This window comes from Poecilia reticulata, linkage group LG16 (assembly GCF_000633615.1).
Source record: "Poecilia reticulata strain Guanapo linkage group LG16, Guppy_female_1.0+MT, whole genome shotgun sequence".
NCBI lineage: Eukaryota > Metazoa > Chordata > Actinopteri > Cyprinodontiformes > Poeciliidae > Poecilia > Poecilia reticulata.
In genome coordinates this window covers 9,171,806-9,183,353 of record NC_024346.1, presented here as the reverse complement: position 1 = coordinate 9,183,353, position 11,548 = coordinate 9,171,806, and the positions used below count along the sequence as shown (strand labels likewise).

The window sequence follows — 11,548 nt, the reverse complement described above, 5'->3', positions numbered from 1 at the left end:
TCTCTTGGTTTATTGCTATGTCCACTTTAGTTTCTTTCCTGTTGCTAGATTTATTTGATTGTTTATTGACCATCAGTAATTTTCACTCATCACCTGCTGCGCCGCCTAATCATCATGTGTATCACATCATGTGTTGACTTTTCACTGTTCAGTGTCGGATTCTCTGTTTTTATGCCATAATTCACATCTAGTTCGTTGCTCCGTTTTGCCCGCTTCTCATGTTTCAGAATTTTGCGCAATGTGCGCAGCAGGTTTTTTTTTTTTTAACTTCCTAAGGTGCAGGGCGGTCGGGAAACGTATCGATGGAGTAAAGGCAGACTGACATAAACCTTTTAAAACAATTTCGGTATTCTGATTATTGAAATTTAAAAGTGCTGTGGTACCGTTGTTCCATCAAACCCGTTTCATGTCGGACCACTTACAGCACCGCATTTTATAGCGTGTTAACGCTATAAAATGAACGCTCTCTATCGAGGTATCACCCATGGAGATATTTCTTTATTTAAATAGCTTCATTTTTCAGAGGGATACAAAGTGAAGGTATCGTGATTTTAGTAATTACATGTTTATAAGAGCAATTTTCTGTTCTTCCATGGAAGCGGGCAGCTTTCAAACGGAAATAAAACACTTTTTAATATAAATTGCTGCTTTGACATGATCACAGAACTGCCAAAACATATGTAGCCTATATAAATACCAGACAAAGTGAATCACAGCAGCGTCATCAGCCGGTGTAACGCTGAACTGATGCGGAGCTGCGCCATGAAGCTACAAACACTGAATAGAAGAAGAGCTGCCATCGATACCGTTGCCGCCAAGCATGGTTTAATGTTACACAATACAGTTTTACCAAGTTGCTCAAAGTCTAAACTGGTATTGTTGTGCATTTAAGGTGTAAACTTTACCTTTGACCAAACGCCCCCCAAAGGCATCCCAGCGACCCCCTTTTGTAAAAATGTCCGCCAGCGCCCCCTGCCATCCTCCCTAACGCCCCCTGGGGGGCGGTACCGCCCACGTTGAGAACCGCTACTTTAGAAAATAGTTGAATTTGATAGAGTGGCGTTAATCAGTTTGGAAAGCTTGTGTTGCTTTTATTCTTAACTTTTTGAATTTCTTGTAAAATAAACTGACATGAATTTTCAGCTAAGTTCTGCATGGGTGTTGAACTGTTTGACTGTTGAAGCTGCATGAACACATGGAAAGTGTGGCTGTGATTAAATACAGCATTAGCCACATTTTTTCTCTGGAAAGCTCCTGTTAGTTTGTGGTTTGAATTCTTGAAATAGTTCATTGTCTTTTGTTGCTTTTCTCCGCCATCGTCCTGAACCGAGTGCGTCCTCTGAGACATTTGGAATTTTATGTAACCATTGGTTGGAGATGTGCGTGTCCTCCTCCAGGCATTAAATATTAAATTCAAACGTTCACCCGCATGAAGGTGACATAGATTTGCTGTGCATTCCTCCTCTCTTCTGGAGAGGAGACTGCCTACTCTGCACCATTCACTGGAAGGATGATTTTTATTTTTATTTTTTCTCATCAAGAATATGCATTCGAAATGAATGCGTAAATAGAACATAAATGTTTATGGCATATTGCCTGTTCTCTACATGGATTACCTTGTAGAGACATATTCTTGGCTTTGATTGTTGAGATGCAGAAAAAAATATTACTTGTATTCCTCAGACTCCTTGTGTTTTATTGCCAAGGTCAGTCCTCAATTAAACAAGGACACAAATGGAGCAGCAGCTATTTAGTAGATACTGGACAATATAAATGCAGAGTTGACTAAATTATGTGTTTTCTAAATGAAGCAAATGACTGATAAGCTATGTATGTTGACTACTTTGCACACGGGTTTGCTAGTTTGATTATTAAGTGTTGGACTGGCAGCTGCTAATTTGATGCTCTCTGTACACAATGTTTGCAGTGTGTACTGTACATCTTATTAGCATTTTCTGTTATAGACCAGCATAAGTAGTGCATATTCTTGAAGTGGGAAAAAAAAGGTAGCATGCTACAATTTTTCATATAGTCCAACTTTGATCCTGTGTGAAATTTAGTCTCTGCTGTTCTCCAAAGTCCTCAAATGTTTGAGACAGCATGATTGATCAAACAGCATCATAGAAACCAAGAAACAGTCCAGACAAGTTGGGGCTGAAGTTGTGCTAGTGTTTAAACCTTGTATACAATATAAACAACAGCCCCTGCTTTGAACATGAAAAGAAATTTGAAAGACTGTGGCTTAACAGCAAACATACCAAAGCGTGGTCGTCCGCCTATCCTGACAGATCAGGCAAGGACAGCATATTAATCAAAGAACAACCAATCTGGCCTGTTTGGATGTGCAGTTAAAGGAGGTCATTGTTTAATGCAGTGGTTCCCAAACTTTTTCTCCTGCTTCCCCCCAGTGGTTTCCAAACATTTTCTGGGCCCCCCCTGTCCCTGTCCCTGCCCCTTCCCCTGAGGGGCGGGGAAGGGGTCGACTTTTTTGGGAGCAAAATGAGTGTACGTAGCTGAACATAGACAACAACATCGGTAGCCTACAGGCTACTTGTTAAGCTGAAGGTGCTGTATTGATATTAGCTAGCTAGTCATCTTTTAGCTAACATTACCTGCAACCAGCAACTTTATTCAACTCAGTCGGTTAGTTTGTGGGAAAAACTGTGAAAAGTTATTTGTGTTTTGCTGGTTTGCTGCCATGATTCTAACACACCTGCGTAGCTCTGCACAGCAGCAGGTCTCCTTCACTGCCGCGTAGGTGTAAACCCAGCGCGAGCGTCGTAGCGCTCATGTTGCGTTTAAAGGCAGCTCGGAAAAACAGGTTACCACATGTTGACAACGGATGAAACAGTTTTAACTGCTGATAAAAATGACAGAGAACACGGATATAGGAAGTGCGGAAGCCCCTACTGTATCAAATTGACAGGAATAAAAGAGTTGGCCATTCTAAGGTAAAAAATTCAGTGCATACAGCGTTCATGTTTTTTGTTTTTTTTGTTTTCATCCAGACGGCTTCCCGCGCCCCCCCTGCAATGGCACGGCGCCCCCATGGGGGGCGCGCCCCACAGTTTGGGAACCTCTGGTTTAATGGAGAGGTTAAGAAGTTGTGTTTTCCATGTACAGGACGCTCCAATTATGTGGTTGAGACGTTCCCTAAAAGACTTGAAGCTGTAATTATGACAAAAGGTGGTTCCACAAAGTAATGACTAAAAGAATTAAGGGTGGGCCTGTAAACAAATGCATGTCACACTTTAAAAAAAATAAAATAAATAAAATGAAATAAAATAAGGCCATGTATCTTGTTTTCTTCCCTCTCTTGTAATGGCACATAACCTTTGGTCTATTAGACATATTTCTTGAAATATATTGAAGTTGTTAGCTGTGATATGACAAAATGAGAGATTATACTTTAAGGAGTATGAATATTATTGCAAGCCAAAGTACATGAAGAGATAAAAACAATTTATTGTATTAATGTTGAGTAAACTTGATGTAATTCAGGGTCGTTCCTCTCCTTCACACTGCCTTCTCTTTCTCGTTAATTCTTCTTATCTCAGACGTTACGAAGTCAGAGGACAGACAGAAGCTTGCGAAAGAACGGCGGGAGGAAAAGGCCAGATATCTGGGTAAGTAGAAACAAAGAGTGGGCACACAAGTATGTTGGTTACATGTGATGAGAGCTCCCCCTTGTGTTGGCGTGAAGGATGTTCAGTTTGTTTTTCTGCACTGGTCTGGCTGCGGAATACATGCACATGCTTCACAGACACTTTGAGAAAATGAGAGCAGGTGGAACTTCTGCAGAAGCAGAAAATATCAACTAAAAATCAACCAAGTGGGCCTTCATTCTGCATGTTTCTGTAAGCAGCATTTGCTGAGATTGCCACTTAGCTGCTCACCCGACTGTCTTTGTCTCGACCAAGTCATATAAAAAGATTCTTCACATGCACGATGCAAAAAAAATAAAAATAAATAAAATAAATAACTTGACAATTAGAGGACACAGATTCTCTTTAGTCATTATATCTGGAAGTTTCACATCTCTGAAAGACACAGCTCTGCTGTTTATTTAGCTAGAGTTTTCCTTTTGGCTGATGCATTTTATCACCTGGCTCCACTCAGCCTCTCACTGCTTTGCATGATTGACAGTTGCTCCTGTCTTCTTTCCTCCTGCAGAAGAGCTCAGCAAGTTGCAAGGTAAGCCACTCACCTGCGTTTCTGTGGTGGTGATGGCCTCCTTCCGCTTTCTTTCTTTCATTTTTTTTAATCATTCAGTTTATGCTGGAAGACTTCACTTATGATTTTCATCTGTATAATCTAGAGCTGGGTAATGCATCAATAAATACAATTGACACTAGGGCTGCACAGTATTAAAAACCCCCATGAAATTACAGTTTATTGTTGAAAATATTTTATGACATGGGTCACAGCATTTTCCTTAATATTTAGCAACTTGTTCACAAACAACTATTGTCAGATGTGGGTATTCAAGAGAGTGACGTCCATCTAAATGGCCAAATAAGTTAACAAGCAGGGCTTGAATGCATAGTCAACCAGATATTGAAAGCCGTTTTTTGCCGTTGAAATTTTGCTGACATTGATTGTATTTCAATATATTGTGCAGCTCCAGTCAACACCGACTACAAGAGATGGAAACTTGGAAGACATAACACATCAGCTTGTACCCAAAATGTATTTGATTATTTTAAATATTTATATATGTTTTAATAATGCACAATCTGGTAATGGCACAAAAAATTTGTGATCTTAAATTTAACTAAATTGTATATGTTGGTGATCTTGCCCAGCCCTGGGGTATTTTTTCCTTCCATTTTTGATCTAATGGTCCTGTTTTGAAAACATTTTTGTCATCTTTTCCTTTTTGATATGTGGAACCCAACTAAATGTCTCTGTGAACATCCTCATCATCTTTTAAAGCAATCATAAAGTGATCATTTAACCATCTTCCATATGAATGGATTTCATTTAATGCACATAGGCTGCCGAGTAACCTGCCCTTTGTGTGAACTTTGGTCATTGTTCGGTTCCAGTTACAGAAGATAACATGTTAGAACCACAGAACCACTGATTGCCATCTTCCTGGGGAAATTGAAGGTTTTTTGAGCTTCTTCTGACCTGGCTGTGAAATTATAGTTAACAGCGCAGCGTTGCCAGATGGGACGTAACATTCAATTTATTCAAAAAAAAAAAAGAGCTGTGGCATTTGAAGTAAACATATTTAGCTGCATGGCTCATAGACTGTGCAACATAAATACGTAATACTGATTTGTATTCTTCCCCATTGTAAGTTTCCTCCAAAACGGGTCATCATTTTACTTGCAGTGATGCATTGTCCTTGTCTAATCCGTCTTAGTGTTTGAATGTTTTAAGATGTGTTTGACACAGTTGATGCTGTGGCTCAGTGTAATTGGGCGATCACAGGGGCATGCCAGATGGTATGGGTCTTATCTAATTCACTGTCAGACTGGGATAACAGAAGAACTCCAGCCAAAGCTCTTGTTTACATCGTCGGCTTAAAGGGAGGAAGGTATCGGTTCAGCCGCACAAATGATGGTGATTCTAGTAACAAAACGCAAACAGCAAATGTACTTGTGTTGCGCTGTTTAGTCACAAGGTATTTCCCTGTGATTTTTAAAATGAAGGTGGGGAAAAAAAAAGCTTGGATCAAAGAAGGCATTAAAGAATAATACTAAAATGTAGAGGTGTGCCGACCGATCGGTCACCGATCATAATCGGGCCGATTTTCGTGAAAAAGTGCATGATCGGCGATCATTGGCTCTTGTTGCCGATACCGATCACCTGCATCTCATTTCGCAGCCTGCCTGTGCAGCTGGTCTCCTCCCTCTTTCCTTCACACTGCACAAACGCGCAGCAACACATCCTAAGCGATGTGGAACTATAACGCACTGAGTGAATGGGGACGTTCGCGTGTTGCGGCGGAAAATTGAAGCACGTCAAAATGCATCAACACAACGAAGCTAATATGACATAAAAACAATGACATACTTGACGGAGTTTGGCTACATCGAGGCTCACTGCAGTAAAAAAGACATACGGAGGATCAGATAGCAGGTAAAGCAGCGCACAGCTACAAACACTCACCTGGATTATTAGCATGATGGTCAGAAAGCTAAACGAAAAACCCGCAAAATTATTTAAGTCTTCGAGCTGCGATGTAAGACGCTAGTTCTGTTCTCGCTGTTGAACCGCTGCTACGCGCTACAGGTAGTAATATTTCAGATATGTCAATATGTCAATGTTGAGAGGTTTTATTTTGACTCTTTGCATTATTTGGCCTCTTCAGAGCCTTCATATGTTTTCAGTTTGTTAAAGATAGTATTATTGATAGCAGTACAATTTGCAGAATGCCTGTTTTGTTTAGTTCTTGGAAAAAGTTATTAAAAACAAGTTTTTGTCTAAATTAAGGTGAATTCATGGTTCTTTTTTCCACATAATGTAACCGGTAGTGTTTATGATAAAAAATAAATAAATACAAATATTTATGTGATCGGTATCTGTGATCAACCCTCATGGGTGATCGGTATCCACAGTAAAAAACCTGATTGGCACATCTCTAGTAAAATGTCATAAAAATAAACAAAATGAAAAAAGAAAAACAACCAAAACTAAATGAACTGGTACTTTGGCTTGTCTGGCAGGTTTTCAATTCAATTTTATAGACGCCATCTCTTTGTCCTTCATCGTGCTAATCATTTGAAGCATGTAGCTGACAAGAGTTTCAGTGAAATTGACATCTGAGTACTTTACTTAACTCTCTGGTTTTTAGGTTTATTGAGTCAAGTGGATTAATGATCTCTGACTCCGTATGAAAATGTTCACCCTTCCAATCACTGATATTATGAACAATCTTACTCTTGAACTGCAGGGGACGTCAGTAATGTATTGACACAGATAAAAAGTTGTGTATCATTGTAATGCTTCATATAATCTGAACTAGGCGAAGCATGTAGTAGATATTTATTAGAAGTGTTCTGAGAACTGAGCCTTGAGGAACCTCGAATTTGATTCAGCCAGTTTTTTTTAATTGCTATGTGACAGAAAATCATTCCAGTCTGCCAAATAAATTTAACCAGTGCATCACAATACCAGACTCTTTTCCAACTATGACCAGTTGAGGAACTGAGTGGCAATAAGAGTGGAAAAATAGACATTTTTAAAAATTATTTTATGTATGTTATCTTGCAAGTTGAACTGTTTTTTTTGATGTAGACATAAATATTTAAAGCTCCAGGTCAAAGCTCCTCTCTGGCTTTTTAATGACCTTACTGTAGTCTGAATCAATGTTGATTTCTGGTATGAAATGTGTTTACTATGCACCAGCTTGCAGTTTCAGATTTAAACATCTGTTTAAAATTTAAAGCCCCATAATCTAAGTGGATAAATATCAATAGCACTTAGCTGCCATCAGACTAACTTCAGGTAGTGTTTGGCTGAAGACTGAAGCTAATTTGCTGCTTCTTGCATCCAGAATCTTTGTTTTGATGACAGAAGGATGTTAAATTCAAACATTAAAATCAGAATTCCTTCACATTTTGTATTAAGTAGTTTTGCTCGTATGCTACTTGCAACCAATTTTGTCGTCTTCATTTTAAAGTGTCCATGTTTACGAGAGTGAAGGTTATTCAGTGATAAAAGGTTGTCTTGAGTATTTTGGGTGGAGTTAGAGGAAGAGCTGATGTCTCTTCAATGTCAAGCAGCAATGAACAGATCTGCACTGCAGCAGTCGTTTTCTATGCTTCACAGTGCTGGCAAGCAGAGCCTGGGCATAACTCAGCTTTTTTGTTCCATTTTTGCATGAAAGACAAACTATGTGTCTTTTAAACTCGTTGGCTTCCACCATCACTGCAGTTATCCATCACAGTCTTCCGTAAACAACAACTTGTTGTTTTTTTTTTGTTGTATTAGGAGGACTAAGCAGCACTAATTATTTTTTTATGGAGGCTTTCTCTAGCGGTTTAATACAAAATGCAGATGTGTGTACACAGGAAATAAGTCTTTTTAAGCCACGATTCTTAAGTCATCTATTTTCCCAACAAATGGATGATTTCCATATCAAAGTGTAGCTTTAGTGATGCTTTAAAGGATTACAAAGCTATAAAAATGTCACCTCAGATGTAATTCATTTGGCCTTACTTGCCATTATGCAGCACACTGACAGATTCTTTTTTTAAAGGTTTAAATTCTTTGAACAAACCCATAAACAAAGTGAGTAATACAAATTTAGAGGTTTTTAAACCCAAACAGCAGATGTGAAAGAAACAAAGCACAACATGTAGGAAATGTCGTTTTTACTGCAGGCATAAAACCCGTAGTATATTTAAGATTTATTAAAACAAAAGCCAAATTTCACAGTTTCACAGAACACACATGGAACAGTTTTCCCACTAGAGAGGGGGCGAGGCACAGGTAACCTTTGAGAAACTTTTCCTTCTCTAAACATGCCCTCTGTCAAATTATAGCGGCCAAAAAGAACCAGTGGCTGGAGAAGGAGGAGAAGGCGCGGCAGCTGAGGGAGCAGCAGCTGGAGGAACGGCGCAGGAAGCTCGAGGAGCAGCGCGTCAAAGCCGAGAAACGGCGAGCCGCCTTGGAAGAGAGGCAGAAACAGAAACTGGAGAAGAATAAAGTATGTTTGAATGGAAACAGAGACGATGTTTGTTTAAAGTAACACATTTAGAAAGTGTTGCATCACCAGTCTAATAGTTTAGACAAAAGTTCAGTGAGGAGTGAGAAGTCAAAGCTCTTTTTTGCCTTAATGGTGCATGAAGTGGGTCAGTTGCAGATGGAAGGATTTAGTTTTACTCAGACACACGTGAGTCATAGTGCTTGAATTCGTGCTGTTCATCTGACTGACGTCCAACAAGATAAGTTCTAACAGCTTGCATCTTTCCACGCATGTTCCCCAGGAACGCTACGAGGCGGCTATACACAGATCGACTAAGAAGTCGTGGGCGGAAATCCGCCAGCAGAGAAGCTCATGGGTCGGCACGGGATCCCCAAACTCCAGCCAGAAAGAGAGTGAGTTCATGCTGCACATCTGGATCAATGTTATAATTCAGTCTTGATGAGATGAAATCAATTACATGAACAACTTCCTGTATGACTGTTGGTCCAAATATAAGACAAATATTTAGTTATTTAGACTGGCTACAGATTCTGAGTGATGATGGTTTTTCCTCGTGTTACCGCTTTCCAGGGCTTTTGATCTGCATCCTCATCCACATGCAGCATTTAGACAAAACAAATACTGATTTAATCTATAACACACAACTTTTTAAACTTTTCTAATGTTTACCAAATAATATTTTTGTGGGGACCTAAATGTAGTATTGATCATTTCATAAATAGAAACCCAGAAGGAGGAACATGTCACTATTTTTGAAAAGTACTGTAAGCAGTTTTGTTGCCAAAAATGCTGAAATGTTCTCATAAAATGAAATTGTCAAAGGAATATTACCTTTTTGCTCACTTTTGAGTAAAGTAGAAGTTTGAATTTTTGCTGCTTTCATATTGTTTTGCTATTAAAACAGAAAAAATGATATTGGACTCATTAGCATTAGTAAACGAAAAGAGCAATCTGTGTTTTTTGGTTTTTTGGTTTTAAGAAAGAATGCAAACCTTTTCCTGTGGAAAAACTCTGCCAACATTTCCAAATCTAGCATACTTTGACTGCAAGAGTTTGAAAGCGCAATAAAGTTAAAACGGAGAAAAGGAGTAAGAGCTGCCTGAACGAATGGCTGGCTGACAAAGAAAAGTTTCCTTTTTAAAATAGCTTTTTGCAGCCAATTTGTCCTTCTGTTCACCTCACTGATACTGAAAATATCTCAGTTTCAGTTTTTAACCGCCTAATCCTGCTTGAAACCTGCTCTGTCTAGTGTCCGTAGACATTAACATTCTCTTTCAATGGGCGTTTCTCAGATTTTATATGCATTAACTAATTTACAAATTAGTAAATTATTACATTTACTGATTCTTTAATTACATTCAGTGTTCCTTCAGTGTACATGATTTGAGGAAAAGGCTTTTTTTGTTTTGTTTTTACAATGATCCATTAATTTGGGACAGACTGCTGATTGATATAATTCTAGTGAAATGCTATTAATGTTTTGTTGCTACCATCTTCTTTTTCTGTTGAACAACTGATTGAGTGTGTTGTATGAATTTTGCTATTTAACACTGTTCTTCATGCATTTAAAACAGGTTCTTCTTGAAAATGGGACTTTGTGTCTCGCTGATCTTTACATGTCTGAATAAAAAGGAAATGACTGCAGCAAAACTAATGCAGCTGCTCCTTCAAAGAGTCGATGTGTCCTAGCATAACTCATGACGCCTCAGACGCTCCCGTCTGTTCCTCTCAACTGTGTGACCTTTGTGAACATCTGTGTGGCGCTCTCTTGGCTTCTTAGGCAGATGCTCTGTCTCTGCGGTCAACCTGCCCAAACATGTGGACTCTGTTATAAACAAGCGACTCTCCAAGTCCTCGGCCACACTCTGGAACTCCCCCAGCAGAAGTAAGACTACATCTGGAACGGCCCGCGCCTGTTTAAGCCTCTCCATCATTCAGCCACTGGCGACACCCACGAGTCCTTCCATCGTTGTCCTTTTTTTTTTTTTTTTTTTTTTTTCCCCCGCAGTTGTTTCCTTTCACTGTCTGATTTCAGCACCTCTCCTGACCCTGATGGTTGACAGTTGACCCATTTCCATCCTTCAAAACCACAATCCTTATTTTTGTTTTTTGACTCTCCAGACTTGGTTGTTTTTTCTTTAAATTGTTCTGCTTGCTTATATTTTTTTATGGGATTTTTTTTTTACTGTTCTTTTGGTTCTTTCATTGTCTTGTGATGGTCATTACATTCCTGGTGGGTTTTGCACTGTCCTTATTGGTTCTTTTATGTTCCTTATGATCATAATTCACTGGATGAGGGACATCTTTGATTATGTAATTTACTAATGACATAAAATTTGTGGAATTAAAGGAAAATTCTTTTTATTGATGTTTAAAAGGTCTGCTGAGGCTTAAGAAGTAATGCAAAGGTGGAGAAACATTAGTAGCAAAATGTTTCAGTATTTTTTTTTTATTGTTCATCTTCCCAGAACGATTCCTCTTCAGTGTTGATACAAAAAAATCCTATCTTTCCATTTTACCCCAACAAAGAGTGATCAATAACAAACACAAAGCCTTCCAAATGATTAAGTAACTACACTGATTGATTGTATAACACATCTTTTAAAGTATTTTCCTGCAGAATCCTTTATTTCATAATTATGGGAACTCTTTCTTTGGATCTCTGTTGTGTTGGGTTAAGGAAAGATGTGGTTCTGAGGCTCATTTTGAACCCAACTTTTATATTTTGTTTTTCTTGCTTGCAGCTCGCAGCCTTGCACTGACTCCATGGGAGAGCAGTATAGTCGACCGACTGATGACGCCTACCCTGTCGTTCCTCGCCCGCAGCCGCAGTGCTGCGAGTGTCCTGAGTAATGGAAAAGATGGACGTAAGTTGGGTTTCATTAG

General features: G+C 39.0%; 1 protein-coding gene across 4 annotated transcripts in view; it reads left to right on the top strand.

Annotated features, from left to right (window-relative positions):
* Positions 1–11,548, top strand: part of map7d1a (MAP7 domain containing 1a) — a 43,548-nt gene that overhangs the window by 17,777 nt on the left and 14,223 nt on the right. Inside the window, exons 3-8 of one of the 4 annotated variants that reach the window (XM_008431100.2) lie at positions 3,558–3,626; positions 4,174–4,194; positions 8,499–8,662; positions 8,943–9,054; positions 10,443–10,547; positions 11,407–11,529. In XM_008431100.2, the coding sequence (XP_008429322.1) occupies positions 3,558–3,626; positions 4,174–4,194; positions 8,499–8,662; positions 8,943–9,054; positions 10,443–10,547; positions 11,407–11,529 (594 nt within the window). The remainder of the gene's footprint in view (positions 1–3,557; positions 3,627–4,173; positions 4,195–8,498; positions 8,663–8,942; positions 9,055–10,442; positions 10,548–11,406; positions 11,530–11,548) is intronic. The other 3 variants (XM_008431101.2, XM_008431102.2, XM_008431103.2) reach the window with 3 other exon arrangements.